Source organism: Carlito syrichta, unplaced genomic scaffold (assembly GCF_000164805.1).
Source record: "Carlito syrichta isolate Samal-C Ts95f unplaced genomic scaffold, Tarsius_syrichta-2.0.1 Scaffold233958, whole genome shotgun sequence".
Taxonomy (NCBI): domain Eukaryota; kingdom Metazoa; phylum Chordata; class Mammalia; order Primates; family Tarsiidae; genus Carlito; species Carlito syrichta.
In genome coordinates this window covers 318449-337982 of record NW_007178054.1, presented here as the reverse complement: position 1 = coordinate 337982, position 19534 = coordinate 318449, and the positions used below count along the sequence as shown (strand labels likewise).

Sequence of the window (19534 nt, the reverse complement as noted above, 5' to 3'; positions counted from 1 at the left end):
CTTCTCAGCCTGGAAATGACAATACAGAAATTCATATGGAAACAAAAACAACCATGAATAGCCAAAACAATCCTCAGCAAAAGGAACAAAGTGGGAGGTATCACACTTCCAGATTTTAAACTTCCTTATAAGGCTACAAAAAACAACCTGGTATTGGTACAAAAACAGGCATATGGACCAATGGAACAGGATAGCGATTCTAGAAGCAAAACGGAAGCAAAACCTCAATTTTTCAACCAACTAACTCATCTTTCAACAAAGTCTCCAACATCAAGCACTGGGGAGAGGAGAACTTATTCAGTAAATGGTACTGGGAAAACTGGCTGACCACATGCAGAAGATTGAAACAGGACACCTACCTATTACCATACACAAAAATCAACTCTAAATGGATCAAAGACCTAAACGTAAAACCTCAAACTATAAGAATCATAGAAAATGTAGGAGACATGCTCTCAGAAATTGCAGTAGGCAACCAATTTCTGATTAAAACCCCAGATGTCCATGCCATAAGAAAAAAATAGACAAGTGGGACCTCATTGAACTGAAAAGCTTCTGCAAAGCAAAAGAAACCATCAAGAGAGTGGGGAGATAGCCCACAGAATGCAAAAAATATATGCCAAATGTATATTTGACAAAGGCTTAGCAACCAGGATCTACAAACAACTCAAATGTGTTGAAATGAAAAGGCAGTTTCTTATAGTAAATATACAACCTATCACATGATTCAGTCATTCAATACTAGTTATTTAGCCAAGATAAAAGAAGGCATATCTCCATACAAAGACCTGCAGATGAATGTTCACAGTGGTATTGTAATTGCCAAAAACTGGAAATATTCCAAATGATTAACAAGTGAATATGAAGAAATACTATTCAATAAAAATGGATGAACAACTGATACATGCAACAATATGGATGACTCTTTAATTATGCTGAGTGAAAGCAGACAAAAAGAATACATACCCTATGATTTTACTTATATAAAACTCTAGAAAATGCAAACTAACCTAAAGTGACAGAGAGAAGATTAGTGACTGCCTGGGAATGAGGGAGAAACAAGGAGAAAAGGGAGACTAAAAGATGCATAATGAAACTTTGGGAGTGATGGATATGTTCTTTATTTTAATTACAATCATAGTTTCATGGGCTATTAACAGATGTTAAAATATACCAAATTTCATATTTTAAAATTGTACAGTTTATTATCAATTATACCTCAATAAAAATAAACTCAATAAAATAAAGCTAAGAGGGTATAAAATATTTGTGTAAGTAAAATATTTGGTTAGGAACAGAACTTACAATTTTACATTAAAAAAATTAACTTAGTGCTTTGAAACTATGACATGAAAAAAATTGATTTCTTGGGATCTGATGCATTTCTAGTTATATGCTAACATGGATAATACCTATTATTTTCTAGCCTATTTTATGTTATTATTATTATCTTTTTTAACAATCAAGTACTTTTAAAATTATTTTTTTAGGCATAATGATTGATAGTGCTCACTTAGACTTGTTGTATAGTGTAAATGTAATTTATTTTTTACAGTTTAACTACCGGGGTACGTGCACAGATTAGTTACATAGGTATATTGCATGAAGATGATGTTTAGGCTTCTATTGAACCCATCACTCAAAAGTGAGCAAGGTATAAGATAGGTACTTTTTCAACCCCTTTCCCCTTCTTTCCTCCCCACTTTAAGAGTCCCTAGTGTCCGCTGTTTACAGACAGAGTCTCACTATGTTGCCCAGGCGAGAGTACAGTGACATGATCATAACTCACTGCAACCGCAAACTCCTGAGCTCAAGAAACCTTCTGCTTTAGTCCTGAGTAGCTGGGACTACAGGCACATACCACTACGCTTGGTTAAACTTTTTTGTTGCATTTGTTTTGTATTGCTTAATATGTTACTTTTTTGTTTACTTAATATGTTACTTTTTATATTGCTTAATATGTTACAGAGTCTCACTATGTTACCCAGGCTGGTCTCCAACACTTAAGCTTCAGAGATCCTCCCCCCTCTGCTTTCCAAAGTGCTGAGATTACAGGTGTGAGCTGCTGCACCTGGCCCCTATTTTAATATTAACTTTTGAAAATGTGGCATTTCCTACAACAGGTTAGGCTAAATCACTCTACTTCAAATATTTTAAAAATTCAGTATCATTAAAAGTGCTCATAATTCTCGGGGATAAAAATATGTTGGGAATTAGTTATTTCCATGTACAAAGTTGATCAAACAACCAATGAACTAAACTAACAATCAAATAGTCAAGTAGAAACCAGAAATTAAGTGTACACCTAAAAACTCCCAACATCCTCAATAACCATCACTAGATTTTGCATCTTATCAATGACCTAAAAACCATACTATTGAAATTTTACATTTTTCAATAAAGCTTAGAAAAAGAAATTATTTTTTTAATTAAACAAGAGAAATAGTTCTGAAGATCTTTACATAAATCTCCTAGGAAAGTAACAGAATAATTCATTTTATAAAACAAGTAAATTAACAATTGGAAGATAAAGTTTCTTACTATTGAAACGATCACACAGATTAAAAAATTCTAACAAAAAATGATAAGTATATATATGTTTAGGAGCTAAATGGGGGAAAATAGTAGAGGAAAATTTAAAACATATTAAAGATGGAAGAACTTGCAGCATGCATAAAATTTATAGAACTTTTAGTTATTCTGGTACTAGCTTTACTAATGTGACAAAAAAGGGAACAAAACAAATGTAAAATAAATCCTTTGTTGATTTTCTCATTGCTTAGGAATTCATACCTCGTAATAGCTGTTCCTGTTTTACCACAAGTCCCTGGTATTTTTTAAAGGTTTTTTCATAATCCTTTTTCAAAGTTTGGTTTTCAGGGTCTTCATCAAGTAAACAACTTAAGTTAAGGATGAGACTTACTCATTGAAGAAAAAAAAAAAACCTACTGAAAGATACTATGAACAACAGCAGTATTAAATTTTATATGTAACTTTATCCAGTTATTTTCTTCAACCAATAGTTTACCTAAAATGTTCTTTTCTGCACAATAATTGTGCTATACCAAAAATTCTTTGCCAAATGTTCCTAAATTCCCTTGGGTGAGCAAATGTTAAAATTTCACCAAATACTTGAATTCCTAGAAATTGCATTTTAATATTTTATGTAGGTGCACAAGTCTACAATTTTCAACAGATTATCAAGTGAGACCATTATCTAAAAAGATTACTGCCCTTAGAGTAATTTAGTCACTAAAAACACTGGATTCCATTTCAGACAGATGCTCAGAATATTCAAAGGATGCTAAAAAGCCTTTTAGCACTCTCCTCAGACTAGAGATGTCGAGAGAGAAATATGCCAAAATTAAGCTAAACAATTTTTTTAAAGTCACACTTTTGGTCCAAAATAGTCCCCTGGACATCTAGCAGAAATAATCAGCTACTTCAGTTTGACTGAAGGATGTGAGTCAAGTATATGATCACAGAATCTGAGGGAATGCAGCTGACCTTGTTGAATGCAATTTGAATCAAAACACAAGGAAATTTAGGACATAATAAAAGAGTAATATTTCAAGAGAAATGGTCAGAATTCTGATGTCATTTTTATATCCCTTCAATTACCATAATCCACTAATTTTCCTCATATCCTAACATCTCCAAAATTGAGAGGTCTTATAATCCATGATACACCACAGTTTAATCAAAAACATATTTTCCTTTATAAATAAAGGTTACTCTTACAATCAATGATCTCTGATATAGAAATACAAATATATCTCCAAAAATATCTGTTCTTGCAATCACAAGGTATAAATTAATGACTACTAAAAAGTACCATTAATGGTGCTTTTCATACGTCTCCAGCTTAAATGAATTTTGGGTACACAGAAGCATTTAGGAGTCTTGGGACTCCAGAACTGATGTAAAGTCTCCAGGATTATTGAGTTGTCTACATAGTTGAGTCAATACCAATCTAGATATCAGGAGTTTATAGTACACATACAAAGTTCTAAGCCTAGAAACATCCTAATTAAGAAAAGTCAAAGCTTGTGTGTGGGTGTGCATTATGGTGTCTTGGATTTCCAAATGACAATAGTAAAAGACTGAGACATTTTGTACAGAATACCCAAGATTAACCTATATATCATTAAATAGATAAAACTCAAGACTCAAGAGTCCCTGGAGGCCAAAATTAATTTTTAAAAATAGGTCCACCTCTTCCACAAAGGGAAGTTAAAAAACATATAATACTTTACACAGCAAGAATAATGTTTCCACTAATTAAAAGACATCAATAAACATCAGGCTCAAAGAAAAGTTACCAGCATGGCTTGTTGATCTGCAAAACATGTCATGTTAGGACAGATAAGAATAAACCAGGGCCTTGATCTAGAAGAATTAAGTTGTAGAGGAAATATGATAAATATCTTCAAATTTGAAAATTGTGATGTTGAAGAGAATAAACATATTCTATACTACAATGGTGTGTGAGACTATAAAGGGACAGAAATTATCAAGAGATAAAAGTTATTGGGAAGTGAATTTTAGTTCATTAAGCAAAATAATAAATAGAGTGCAACCTACAGAATGGGTAAATCAATACCCCTATATGATCATTTGTCAGGGAAGTTACAGAGAAGATTCTTACATTGCAGGATAGGTTAAAATGGATAATTCCTAAGATTTCTTTCATGGGTTCTATCATTCTATAGGCCTCTCAAATTTGTATTCATTAAGAAAAGTAATTTTCACTTCACTAGAAAAACATTACTTTTACCTAGGTTAATCACCAGATTTACACCCATGCTAATCAGTCACCTTAGCACACGAGTAGAAGTACATAAGCAGCAGAGGTCAGCTAAGTTTCAACTAATCAAAGGATCTTAGTGGACATAATGATGTAGCCACATAGAGGCTCATCTATTAAGTTACCCATCACTATTACCTGCTCCTTTTAGCTATTAACTAATCAAAGTTATGAAGAGACAAAAAGTATGTATCAACCTATAATCATTGGATACTTTAAATATACTTATTAACCTTCAATATACTTTGCATTGTTTCCAAGTAATGCAATTAACAATTTTTAAAAAAGAACAAAACCATTCTATCCTTCCAAAGTTTATAGCAACAGGTAATAGAGGGTGGAAATGCCACTCTAAAAGGATATCAGCTTTCTTCTTCTTAGAAAGTTCTTCTTGCCAAAGCTCATGTCTTTTTAACTCATGATCAATAATATTCATACACAGAGCTCCAATTTTATAATGAGTGATAAGTCCATGAAACTGAGAAAAGCTTTAAAGAAAAATTTTAATATAAACTTAAAGAAATATATTTTATGGGTATAGGAAATTTATTTCAGTAAAATTTATATTCTACATGGTAGAAACCATGTAGAAAACAAATTTAATATACAAATTTAATACACATATTTCAATAAATGAGTATATTCACTCTACAGTAGAAAAACGTGACATAAGATTACTTTAAACATACTTAGCATATTACTTTTACCTGAAATATAATTATTCTTAAAAAGTTAAATATTAAACACATTTTTTGTAATTAACCACCATATTAACTACTCAAATGTACTAAAAATAAAATTTTAGATTATTATGTAACAAAACAAATAATGTAACAAACTAGACATATGTTTCATTTATTGTATAAAATTGACGTCAGAAAATAAACTAGTAAAGTATTAGGAATCAGGCTTTACACTTGATTTCTAGACAATTCAATTCAATAAATATATATTTGATATACCAGCACATTTTTAGAATAGAGGCAGCAAAAAACAAAAAAATGAACAGAAGCAGTAATTTTCTAGGAATTGGCTAGAAACTTTTCATAATGTCTCAATAAACATCTTTTTTCTTAAGACTATATGCGTATAAATAATAAATATGAATACATAACAGGCATGTGTTTGCACATAGTGTATCTCTAACAGTAACATTTACTGAGCATTTGCTCTGGGTTCGGTTTTATTCTAAGTTTTTATTTTCATTTTTTATTTTTTATTTTTTTTTTTGAGTTGGAGTCTCACTCTGTCACCCAGATTGGAGTGCAATGGCCGTTCCCGGCCACCGCAGCCTCGAACTGCTGGGCTCCGGTGATCCTTCCGCCTCAGCCTTCCAAGTAGCCAAAATTACAGGCATGCCGCTACCACGCCCAGCTGATTTTTTGATTTATTGTAGAGATGAGTCTTGCTGCCCAGGCGGGTCTCGAACCCGCGGGCTCAGGCAATCCACTCTCCTCAGCCTCCCAAATGCGAGGGATTACAGGCTGAGCCACCGAGCCCGGCTCTATTCTAAGTTTTTAAATTCTGAATTCGTTTAATCCTAAAAACTATCCAAAGAGGGTACAGCTATTATTATCCAAATCTTACACATTAAGAAACCAAGGGATAGAGCAGTTGAATAATATAAACAAGATCACACAGCTAATGGACAGTGGGGATGAGATTCAAATACAGTCTATTACCAGAGCCCATGCTCTTAAACTCTAAATCATTATACTACCCTCTTGTGTGTACATATGTGTATGTGCATATGCATGGGTGAGTGTAGACTGAATGACAGACAGAATAACAGAGAGCAGGAAAGAGAATGGAAAACCCATAAGAATAAGAATTCAGAGGCAGAGCATATGCAGACTCACAGAAAGACTGAGAGAACAAGCAACCTACAAACTGAACCAATGAGACAGACAGAGAGCATTAGACATACAGTAGTCCATTTATTTCATAATTTTTATACTTACCTGGAAAAGCAAAAGAAGATGTAAATTATGTTGGTAGCTAACTCAACACTCTGCTTCCAGTCTTCTCTCAGGACTCTTGCTAATGCACCAAGGGCAGTTTCTAAAGAAAAAGAAGACATACAAAAATGATCATTCCCCTTGCCTGTAGTATCAAGGGTGATTGGTTTTAAATGTCTACTTATTAATAAGTAACAAAGCTAAGATAAAACTAGGACAAAAAGTAGGATGCTTCTTTCCAACACAGAAAACTATTTTTAAAATTAAGTTATAACTTTTACTTAAAAACTCATAGCATGCACTTCAAGTTTATAATATAAACAGAAGTAATAAGATATGATTTAGATAAAGTAACACAATATGTATATTACAGGTGACAAAATAATAAAAGGCCATTCATTTCTTGATTTGCATTTATACTTGCAATCTCACAACTGCAGTACTGATTTTTTTCTTTTTTAACATCTGATTTAATGTATTTGAGAAATCATAATTCAATTGTCTTTAATAGGTACTCAGGATCTATCATACTTCGTGGACTGCATTATCAATATTTGTTATGGTAATGAAAATGTTCCATCTTTCAGCTTTCTGATCATAAGAATTATCTGTATTAGTTATGAATTCACTTAGGGATGAATTTTTTAAGCAAACTAAGAAACATCCTAAAATAGAATATCACAATACTATTCACATTCATAATGCAGAACACTGAAATAGTATAAGCTTTGAAAAAAATTACTTTGGAGTCAAATAAATAGGTTGGCAATGCACATTAACATGTAAAGGCTCCAAAAAAGTCCTATTAATAAACTATCTGGCTTAGCTTTGTTCAATTTAATAATTCCCAAAGGCGTTTGATCAGAGAAAATAGTATTTTCTTTTGAGTCGGAATCTCATTTTGTTGACCAGGCAGGGGTGCAGTGGCACTCTCACAGCTATGCAGTTTCAACCTGCTGGGCTCAAGCAATCCTTCACCTCAGCCTTCCAAGTAAATGGAACTACAGGTGTGCCCAGCTTATTTTTTGATTTATTGTAGAGAAGAGGCCTCACCAAGTTGCCCAGGCTGGTCTCGAACCCCTGAACTCAGGCAATCCTCTCGCCTCGGCTTCCCAAAATGCTGGGATTACATGTTTGAGCCACTGCGCCCAGTCAGAAAATAGTATTTCTTAAAATACTATTCTATGTAGAAATACTGTTCTACAATATCATGAATTTAGGCATAGATTTAGTGATCTATTTGACAAATTTTATTTTTTTTTTTTTTTTGAGTTGGAGTCTCACTTCGTCATCCAGACCGGAGTGCAGTGGCACGCTCCTGGCCACTGCAGCCTCGACCTGCTGGGCTCTGACGATCCTTCCACCTCAGCCTTCCAAGTAGCTGGAACTACAGGCACGTGCTACCATGCCTGGCTAATTTTTTGATTTATTGTAGAGATGAGGTCTCACCAAGTTGCCCGGACAGGTCTCGAGCCTGCGGGCTTAGGCAATCCACTCACCTTGGCCTCCCAAAGCGCTGGGATTACAGGCTGAGTCACTGAGCCCGGGCTTTATTTCATTTTTATTCTTTAGTATATAATAATGCCTCAAAAAACATAGTTACAGGAATTGTACATAGGTTATCAAGAAATAGCCAAAAGAAAATATAAAGTTTACAAAAGGACAAAAGATAATCTGAAATTATGTATAAATTGAATACACTTATAATCAAAATCCCATTATGACTTTTCACAGAATATGATAAAGTGACCTCAAAGTGACATATAAGACAAATGTACAAGACCAGTAAAGCCAAACTTGGGAAGAAAAAAAAAACACAACAATTTGTAGAGTTTCTCTTACACATGCTAAAGTTCAAGTCAAAATACAAAACAAAACATAACAACAACAAATGGTACTGTATTGGTACTGAAATCATCAAATAGAACAATGGAACAGAAAGAGCAAGAACATTAAAACAGCTCCATGAACATATGGGAATGGTACTTGCTATGGAATAAGTTGTCAAGAAGTATCTATTCAGTAAAAGAATGGCAAGCATTTAATAGAAAAGGAATTTCAAATACTTATTTCAAAGTGAATGCCTATTTCAAGTATTCACTAACTAGGTTGGAATAACTGGCTACCCAATATGGAAAAAAATTAAGTTGCATCTCTAACCTCCCACCTTTAGTAAAAATGAATTCCAGGGCTAAGCATTTCCGGAATGGCAGAGTATGGACCTCAAAAAATTCACTCCTCTATAGGAGAAGGAGTGAACAGGTAGAAACTGTCAAAATCAACTTTTTCAGAACTCTGGAAATTAACTAAAGGCTTACAATAATTCACAGGGTATTTATTTAAGACAGATGGCTGAATATTGGTAAGAACAGTGAGCTCTGTGGCATTTGAACTTGCTCTATTCCATCCTCTCTGTGCAGTTATGTGGTAGCCTTGAAAATCAACAGCATCGCAACTACGATAATCTGTGAAAACCATCAGCTTGGCAAGGACTGGAGGGGGCATAAGAGTCTGAAGCTCCCCAAAAGTCTCATCCCAAAGAACTGTTACTATGTGTCCTATCTGGATGTGTGCTAAATAGCTCATTTCTCAGGGTCTGTCTTTATTTCACCTGATTCAGAGCTTGCTTGTGCTCACAGCCTTACTCTTAGAATATTTATTGAAAACTATTGGTGTCAGTATCACAGTTGCCTGAGGCAGCCTTACCAGTTGGGGTTAGCAAAAGGCTAACCAAAAAACTTAAATAGAAAAAACTTGGAAATGAGATAACTACAGGGGCTTTGAAAAGCTCTAACAGATGCCTAGGACTTTAGAAGGCTGTGCACAGGTGCAGAGATGAGTGAGTGATAGGGAAAGACCTGAGAAAACCCTGATGTCTCATCTCTGGCTGAACCTGAAGCAATGTGCAAGAAGGAAGTCAAGGCTAAGGATTGGAAACTACCTGCTGGAGCACTGAAGACACGCTCCAACACACACACACACACACACAGACACACACACACACACATGCACATACACACACAGAGCCCCTAAGCAAAGGCTGAAAGACTTATTGTCAGGCATTTAAGGAAATCTCTGTCTAATTAAGAGCTGACCACTAAGTTAACTAAGCAGAAACTACAGTAGCTGCACAGACAAATGATACAGACTTTACAGAATTAACCTAGAACACTCATGAAGCAAATAATTAGCATCAAGAACAAACTCTGGGGATAGTGGAAATTTGATTTCCAGAGCTTCCACATGATATTATTTCAACAACAAAAAATTTGAGATATATTCCCCCCAAAGCAAACAAACAAACAAAACAAGACAGTATGGCTCACACTTAGGAAATAAAGCAGTCAACAGAAACTATCCATGAGGAAGCTGAGAGGTTGAACTTATGAAACAAATATTTTAAATCAGATATTAAAAATATATTCAAAGAACTGAAGGAAATCATGTCTAAAGAATAAAAGTATGGAAAGGCATGAGAATGATGTACCCCCAAACAAACAAACAAAATCAATAAGGAGACATGAATTATAAAAAAGATCCAGATAGAAATTCTATAATTCAAAAGTACAATAACTGAAATGAAAAATTCTCTGGAGGATCCAGTAGTAGTTGTGAACTAGAAAATGACTAAATGAAAATAAAGACGGGACAACAGAGACTATTCAGTCTGAAGAACAGAAAGAAAAATGAAGAAAAAGCAGAGCCTCAAAGATCTATGAGGCACCATCAAGCATAGTAACACATACATAATGGGAGTTCTAGAGATGACAGAAAATGGCATTATTCATTTAACAAAATATCAGAGGGCCCTAACTTACATGGTTCAACTTATGATTTTTTGACTTTATTATGGATACTGAATGCATTTTTTACTTAAGAGATTTTTTATTTACAATGGGCTTATCAGGATATAATCTCATCATAAGTCAAGAAGCATCTGTAATGCCCCCAAACTTCTAGGTTTAATGAAAAACATTAATCTGTACCTTCAAAGAGGCTCAATAAACTTCAAGTAAGATAAACTAAACAACAACAACAACAACAAAAAACCCATTTAAACACATAATAGTCTAACTGGCAAGAATGAAAGGCAAAGAGAATGTTGAAAGCAGCAAGAGAAAAGCAACTTAACATGTATACAGAATCCTCGATGAGCTCAACAGCTGAGCTCATGTCAGAAACAAGTTGTAGGATAACATTCAAACTGCTAAAAGAAAATGCTAACATATTCAAACTGCTAAAAAAAAAAATCACCTCTCAAGAATTCCATATCCAGCAAAACTAACCTTCAAAAACTAAGGAAAATTAAGTTATTGCTAAATAACCAAAAACTTAACAGAAATTCTTGCTAGCAGACATTCCCTACAAGAAATACTAAATGGAGTCTTTCAGACAGAACTGAAAGGACATTAGACAGTAACTTAAATCTACACAAAGAAATAAAGAGCATCATTAAAAGTAACTATACAGGTATATAAAGACAATATAAAACTATTTCTGATTGTATACTATTCTATCTGATTTACAAGAAAAATACCTATAGCAATATGTGTATAACTGTGTTAGTGGGCTTATAATGTGTAAAGCTGTAATTTGTGTAACTATAATTGTCAAAATGAGGAAAAAATGGAGGTATAATGGAGTAAACATTTTGCATAATGTTAAATTTAAGGTGGTATTAATTTGGACTAGATTGTTTTAAACTGTTAATTATAATCAGGGCTGCCAGTTAGAAAATAATTCAGGAGAACATAGTTAACAAGTAACAAAAAAAGTACTAGAAAATACTTAAGACACACACACAAAATACATTTGACACAAAAGAACAAAAAGGTAAGAGACATACAAAAAAACTAATATAAAATGTTAGATGCAAATCCCACAAGTAATTACATTTGTGTTAAATAAACACTCTAATGAATAAAAATGAATTTTTAAAAAACCTCACAATCCAACTATATGCTACCATAGAAACATTTTAGATTCAAAGATACAAATAAGGTGAAAGTAAAAAAGTGAAAACAGACATATGTAAAAAAAAAAAAAAGATTTTTTAAATAAAGATAATAGATTGAGAACTGTCATTTCTAAACATAACAGAAGAAAGGATTGGAATTCAAAATATAAATATCCAAGACATAAAAATCATATATATGTGTATGTGTGCACATATACATAATACTTAAGATATAAACACAAACTTCGCAGGGCAGAAATTTCAAAAGTCTAGTAATAAGAGAAAACAATCACATACATTAGAAATCAAACAAATAAAACTTAAAATAAGAGATGATTATGGCCAGGCATGGTGGCTCACGCCTATAATCTCAGTACTTTCGAAGACAGAGGCAAGAGGATTGCCTGAGCCCACGAGTTCGAAACCAGCCTGGGCAATATGGCGAGACCTTGTCTCTACAATAAATCAAAATATTAGCTGGACATGGTGATACATGTCTGTAGTCCAAGTTACTTGGAAAGCTAAAATGGAAGGATTGCCTGAGTCCAGAAGGCTGAGGTGTGGTGGCCGTGATCATGCCATTGCACTCCAGCCTAGGCAACAGAGTGAGACTCCGATTAAAAAAAAAAGACTTATTACCAGCATCACAATGGCAAAATTTAACAGTTTGATATTTTCATATTTCATTGGTATGAAGATATATTGGAGGAAATTTGGCAACATCCCTTAAGATATTATGATCTGTATTTCTGTAGGACCTTTATTTCTGTGTACAGGCCTTAAAGAAACCCTTGTTTGTGTACTATAAGAAGATATGTACAAAGATGTTCATTTCTGAAGCAATACTCCCTACTGAAAAGAGCAGAAATAATATAATAACCCTCAACTGAGGAACTGCTAAAGAATACATATAACTTCATAAAATATAATAATCAGATCAATTTAAAAATTAGTTACATTTATATATATCTATATATGTGCAATCTCAAAATGTTCCTGTATGAAGAAAAAAGTTACCAAATAAGAGGTATAATGTATAAAGAAATACTCCATTTTAACACAGAAAAAAGGTATTCTCTTTCATGTGATGTAAATCAGATAATAATGACATCTTTTATATTTTATTTTTAGCAAAAGAATGATCAGAAAACTACCCATTTAAAACAATACTATAGTAATATTACTGAGAGAAGGGTTTTAAGAATGTTGTCTCTCCATTTTTGTCATTACTAAGCACTCCTAGTGAAAGGAAAGTAAACATGATGCCAAATTCAATCTAAGTGAAATTACAAAGATTAATAGATGTTTTGGCACTACTGAGAAAAAAATATTAGAACTCTAAGAAAAACATTATATATATACTTATGTAAATATATGAAGATATATTGGAGTAAATTTGGCAATATTCCTTAAGATATTATGATCTGTATGTAAATATCAAAAGTTTGATCTCATATCCCAATTTAAGTAATAAAAGTTTTCCAGAGTATAAGAAAGTAAAAATACAGTACCATAATGCTTGAATTTCCTTGTTTAAATTAAATGGTTTGTGAATTTTCCAAGGAATATTTAAATGCTATCATCACATGTTCAGAAATATGAATAGAAAGAATGGTAATAAATATGTGCAATTCCTAAATTTAGTATGAATTTAGTATAAATAATTTTAACTTATTCCTCTATTATAATAAACTTTTAAATGTTTTATAGCAATTTTTCTATTTTTAATATTTGTAGCTATAAATTACCATTCAATAGTAGTTCTTCCAAGTTGTCAGGATTTCGAGCAAGCTGCAAAATCAAAGCAGAGCCCCGAACCTTGTCAGGAATATCTTCATATAATAACTCAATGTATTCATCCATATCGTTAATGTTAGCAACTTCATCAATCTAAAACAAATGAATAAGCAAGAAGCATTCATCAACAATGCTCACCAGACCAACTGTCAAAGAAATGATATTTTGTGATCAATATATGCCCTTTATAACAATAGACAAATTTCCAAAGAACTCAGAGTAGCAATCTTTTTGGATGAGGGGTACTTTAGACAATTGAGTGGTAGGACTCTAAACAAAACCATATGATAAAATGGGAAGTATATGAACTCTAAAATTTTTCTGTCAATATAAAGTATCTTAAAAGTAATACAAAGTATCTTATATCTACTATAAAAGAGTAAACAATATTTCAAAATATTGTAGTAAGAATACTTAAAACATTTTTATCTCTTATTTATCAAAATGAATTATGTCTAAAAAGCACAACCAGTAATTTTGTCTTTTTCAATTAAATACTGGTTTTCTACCTTTTCCATCTACCCCTAAGTTCAATCATTTTAAAAAAATTCTACATCTGATTACTATGATTGTGTGTATAATTGGTAAAAGGTAATAATTTACAATTAGTTTTCTATTTTACCAAAATCTATATAGTCTTACCTCCATTCCTTCAAAAGGAGATGGATCTTTAGGTTTGTTTGATTTTTCTTTTCTCTCTGTAAAAAAAATTATTTTTAATAAGCAGAATTCAGCTTTTATGATTTCTGGATAATTTTTATATTCAGCAGCTAAGTTTAATTCTAGCTAAGCTGAGAATATTAAACAGTTTATGAAAGTCTTTTTATATATAAAAATGTTCATCTATAATCCACCTGTTCTAGTAAGACTATCAAGGAGAGTACAAATTAATGAAACCTATAGCTAATTCCCATAATTAATGCTTAATTATGTAGGCAGCAATTTTAACTTCCTCTTCAGTTAACTTTTAAGATTTGCAACGTATATAGCCAGAATTACCAACAAGAAGCAAAACAGGCTATTCTAAGTATCCTCTCTTTCCCTTTCTAGTTCAAATTTAAGGTGGAAATAGGAAAGTCAATAAGGCAAAGAAAAAAATACAGCTTGAGTAACATAAAAACTAAAGTGAAAATTTACAAAGAAAAAGGAAATAAAATGACATCTGTAAATATATGGCATACGAGGAGCAAGTATTACGTTTATAAAAAAAAGAAGACAATAAAATTATTCAGAATGTAAAATTTGCCATTATAAATATAAACTTATTAAATGAGCCAAATTTTTTTAAAAGCTAAAATAAAAAATAGATACTAATTTTTTATCAAGTAAAATTAATATCATAAATTACAAGGCAAATACTTAATGTTTGTGTTAATTAAATCCTCACTTATTGCCCAATAAATTAAACAGGGATCCAAAGGTGTTGAATACAACTTTGAGCCACTCATTATATCAAATTGTCTGATTAATGGCATAATTTCATTTTTTAACAAAAAAAACTATCAAAAATACTTTAGTGATCTGGCTCATAAACCTAAGTAATGCATGTCCACTAAAGTGAGTCCGAATAGTGCCAAAATTTTAATTCTATAATTAGCAAATAAATATGTACAATGGAATTAGCCCTTTTTCTTTTCAGAGGATAGCAGCATTCTTGATATGGTCATGTATGCTCAACAGCTAAATTTTGCTTCAAACAGATAATTTACTATGACAGTGGTTGTAACTAAGCAAAGAAGAAACATGACTTAACATAATCAAATGATTATTATTGTTTTGTTTCAATCACTTTTAGCAAAATGTTTCTGGCTTTGAAATACCAAGTACCAAGTAAGAGTCAAGAAAGAAAAATTGAAGAAATTTTTTTTTTTTTTTTTGAGTTGAAGTCTCACTCAGTCACCCAGGTTAGAATGCAGTGGCATACTCACAGCCACCCCAGCATCGACCTGCTGGGCTCTGGTGATCCTTCCACCTCAGTAGCTATAACCACAGGCACGCACTACTGTGCCCGGCTAATTTTTTTTTTTTATTTATTGTAGAGACAAGGTCTCGCCAAGTTGCCTGGGCTGGTCTCAAACCTGTGGGCTCAGACAATCTACTTGCCTTGGCCTCCCAAAGTGCTGGGATTACAGCTACCAAGCCAGACTGAAGAGTTTTAAAAATAAGTGTATATTTAACACAGTAAAGCAGTTCATATGTCTTCAACTATTAATATCTAGATAGAGGAAAAACATTAATTTGATTTTTTTTTTTTTAGTCAGAATCTCACTTTGCTGTCCAGGCTGGACTGTAGTGGCATACTTATGGTCACCACAGCCTTGACCTGCTGAGCTTAGGCGATTTTCCGCCTCAGCCTTTCAAGTAGCTGGAAACACAGGTGCGCACCACAATGCACAGCTAATTTTTTTGATTTATTGTAGAGACAAGGTCTTGCCAAGTTGCTCAGGCTGGCCTTGAACCCCTGGACTCAGGCAATCCTCTTGCTTCTGCCTCCTAAAGTGCAGGCATGAGCCACTGCATTTGGCTCTAATTTGAAATATTTTATCCATGTATGATGACATGGAAATTTGTTCATATTTCTCTAATTTCTGGGGACAGCATCAGGGATGCTTCTACTTACCTTTTCCTGAAAACGAATCACGGCGGTTCTGTAGGTAGTACAACAGCTGTTCTACCTCATTTAGTTTTGAGGGATGAATGAGTTTACATTCTTCAACCACCTTCTTTGCCAGGGAAGTTATATCTGTGTTGGCATTGAGACTCTTAAGTCGAATGCTGTAAGTATATCAGAATTTCCCAACATTGGTATTATAAAAGTAAGTGAGCACCAATAGTATACCTTAAAATAATTTATAGATTATAAATTATTATAGAGTCCTGGTAATAAACTCTTATTAAAATATAATATAGTATTAGATATAATTAGGCTTAGAAAAATACAAGGCAACAATTTTCTTTCAACAAGACAAACTAACAAAAAGAATATAATATATTTTTCTGACTCTCTAAGCAAGACAGCATATTCAGAGACCTGTTTTAAAATAGTATTTCTGATGTAAAACATATATAATCTTTAGTCATTATTGGATATGAGACTCCATACTACCACAAATAAATTATTTTCTTGACAATACCAACAACTGTATATTTTTTTTTAGTTAGGAACAAGACACAATTTTCAGATTCAATCCAGTAGTTATGGCAGTAATTATATAGAAGGTAGAAGAGAAAAAAAAAGTGAGATGCATTTTAAGACCTATATGAGGAATTTTGAGGAACAAATGAATACACTTTATACTTAGGTAAGTACATTTAAAACAATAATAAGCCAGTCCCTCACTCTTTTCCAAGTTGGCCCAGGAGATTCACTGGAAGTTCAGTAAGGAAAAGATTGTTAAGAGTCTGGAAACAACAGCCTAGTTACATGGATTCCATGGTACCAGGAAGAGCTTTGAAGACCTAAACCTAGGTTCAAAATGAAGAGTCAAACTGGTATCAAAAGACTCTGTCAAGTAGATGCTCCCATGCAAAGGTTTTTTAAAAAGAGAAACACAAACAGGTAGATGTATTAATTAAACTATGTAGAATTATTTATTGGTGAAGATGGCTATTTTTTATTGGGTGGAGACCTCAGAGCAATGTCCTATACTCAGCATCTGTGAGATTACTATTCAGATGTAGATGATGTCTCCTAAAACCAGTCTGTTATAATGATTTCAATATTATTTCCAGCTACATGGCCAACCCAAATCTGGTTCTTCCAGAATTCTATGAGCTACCTAAAAGCCTTTAATAAATTCCTTTTATGCTTAAATTTACTCAAGTGGTTTCAAATTTTGCAATGAGAACCCTAGCAAAATCCTATCCCTTTATTTTATTTTTTCTTTATTTGGTTTTTTTTTTTTTTTTTATTGTTGTTGTTCCTACCTTTTAAATCTTTTAAATTGCTGACTATATTTTTGCATAGTTTTAACTGCACATCAGAAGGCAGAGATAGAAAGAAAGGCCCATTCAGAGAAGAAGTCTAAAAGATCTCTCCAAGCTTAATTTTTATAAGAAGCTGTAAAATATTAAGTTTAAATAAATCTGATTGAAAAGAGGCACAAGAAAAACTATAAATATGTATTTTTAAAAAATTTATTAGGATTATTTTGGAGTACTTTTAGTTTTACAGAAAAATTGTGCGGACAGTGCAGAGTTCCCATAGACACCTTATCATCTCCACAACCTCCTATAGTTTCTCCTATTTTTTCCTATTATTACCATCTTGTATCAGTGTGATACATTTGTTACAAATGATGAACCAACACAGACACATATAAACTAAAATCCAGTTTACATTATGGCTCACTACGTGTTGTATCATTCTATGAATTATGAAAAATACCTAATGTTACATAAACTCCATTGTAGTACATCATACAGAATGCTTTTACTGCCCTAAAAATGCCCCAGCTCCATCTCTTCCTCCCGCTGAACCACTGGCAACTTCTAATCTTTTTACCATATTTACAGTTTTGCCTTTTCTAGAATGTCATATAGTTGGAATTATATAGTATGTAGCTTTTCCAGATTGGCTTCTTTGCATTTAGGTCCCTCCATGTCTTTTCACACTGATAGCTAATTTCTTTTTATCACCAAATAATACTTGATTGCAGGGATGCACCATAATTTATCCATTCATCTATTCATCTTATTTTCTTCCAATTGTTGGCAATTACGAATAAAGCTGCTATAAACATTTGTGTACAGGTTTTTGTGTGGATCTGTTTTCAATTCATTTGGTAAATATCTAGAAGCAAAACTGCTGGATCATAAGGTAAGCCTATGTTTACCTTTGTAAGAAACTGCCAATTTGTCTTCCAAAATATATACAGCATCATTTTTCATTCCCACCAGTTATGAATGAGAGCTTCTGTTGCTCCACATCCTTGACAGCATTTGGTATTGTCAGTGTTTTAGGTTTTAGCCATTCTACCAAGTATGTAGTGATGTCATATTGTTTTAATGTAAACAGGCTTTCCAATCTTCTTTTTTTTTTTTTTGAATGGGGGGGCATCTCACTCTGTCACCAAGGCTGGAGTGTGCTGATACAATTATGACTCACTGCAGCCTCGGCCTCCTGGACTCAGGTTATCCCTCTGCCTCAGCCTCTCAAGTATTTGGAATTACAGGAGTGTGCCACAACATCTGGCCAGATTTTTTAATTTTTTTGTAGAGACATGGTCATATTATGTTGCCTAGGCTGGTCTTGAACTCCAGGGCTCAAGTAATCCTCCTGCCTCAGTCTCCCAAAGTGTTGGGATTACAGACATGAGCCAATGTATCCAGCTTCAATCTTTATTTTAGATTTATTTTCTACCAACATATGTATTAGCAATCTGATTCATTTTCTTTTCATCCAGGGTAGTAGCCAGATTTCCTGCTTTTAATGTGTAGTTGCTCTCCTAAATCATCCATTTATTACAAAAGAGAAAGAAAAATAGATGGAACAAGACTTCTTCAGAGAACATCAGCTGTTTTGTTCCTATAATCATATAATCTTCATTAGGCACCCCATGCCTATTATGAACACCAAAACCTCACAAAGTACCTAGGTTAGTTTTGGGGGCCATAACCACGTTTCTTGTGAAGAAATCTTCAGAAAACTGTGTATCTGTTGAGGATGGGCTTGTACATTTCTTTTCCCACTACTGGATAATAAAATATAAGTCTTCTGGACCTGAGCCATACCATTGACTAATCCAGTATAATGACCCTTTCACTTCATAGCCTCCTTACTATTGATAAAACCTTTTGAATCAACAAACCACATTTCCTTTTGGTCCCACAATATAATTCTTCTTCAACTCTTGTACAATCAAGGTTAACTATCACAAGGTTGAAATACTAGAGTTTTTTTCCTTACTAAGATTTAAATCCACTTACTCTAGCCAAAGTCAGTAGTAACTCTTTCCAGGTGGTTAACTTTTTATTGAATGTCTACCTTGTCTAGAAAGCCTGCAGAATTTTGTA

At 33.1% G+C, this 19534-nt stretch overlaps 1 protein-coding gene across 3 annotated transcripts in view; it reads right to left on the bottom strand.

Annotated features, from left to right (window-relative positions):
- KIFAP3 (kinesin associated protein 3) overlaps positions 1 to 19534 on the bottom strand; it is a 150195-nt gene that overhangs the window by 116092 nt on the left and 14569 nt on the right. For all 3 annotated transcript variants that reach the window (XM_008051783.1, XM_021709449.1, XM_021709450.1), the window contains 6 exons: positions 16140 to 16294; positions 14162 to 14217; positions 13471 to 13612; positions 6769 to 6868; positions 5171 to 5295; positions 2794 to 2892 (listed from right to left, as the gene is read on the bottom strand). In XM_008051783.1, the coding sequence (XP_008049974.1) occupies positions 2794 to 2892; positions 5171 to 5295; positions 6769 to 6868; positions 13471 to 13612; positions 14162 to 14217; positions 16140 to 16294 (677 nt within the window). The remainder of the gene's footprint in view (positions 1 to 2793; positions 2893 to 5170; positions 5296 to 6768; positions 6869 to 13470; positions 13613 to 14161; positions 14218 to 16139; positions 16295 to 19534) is intronic.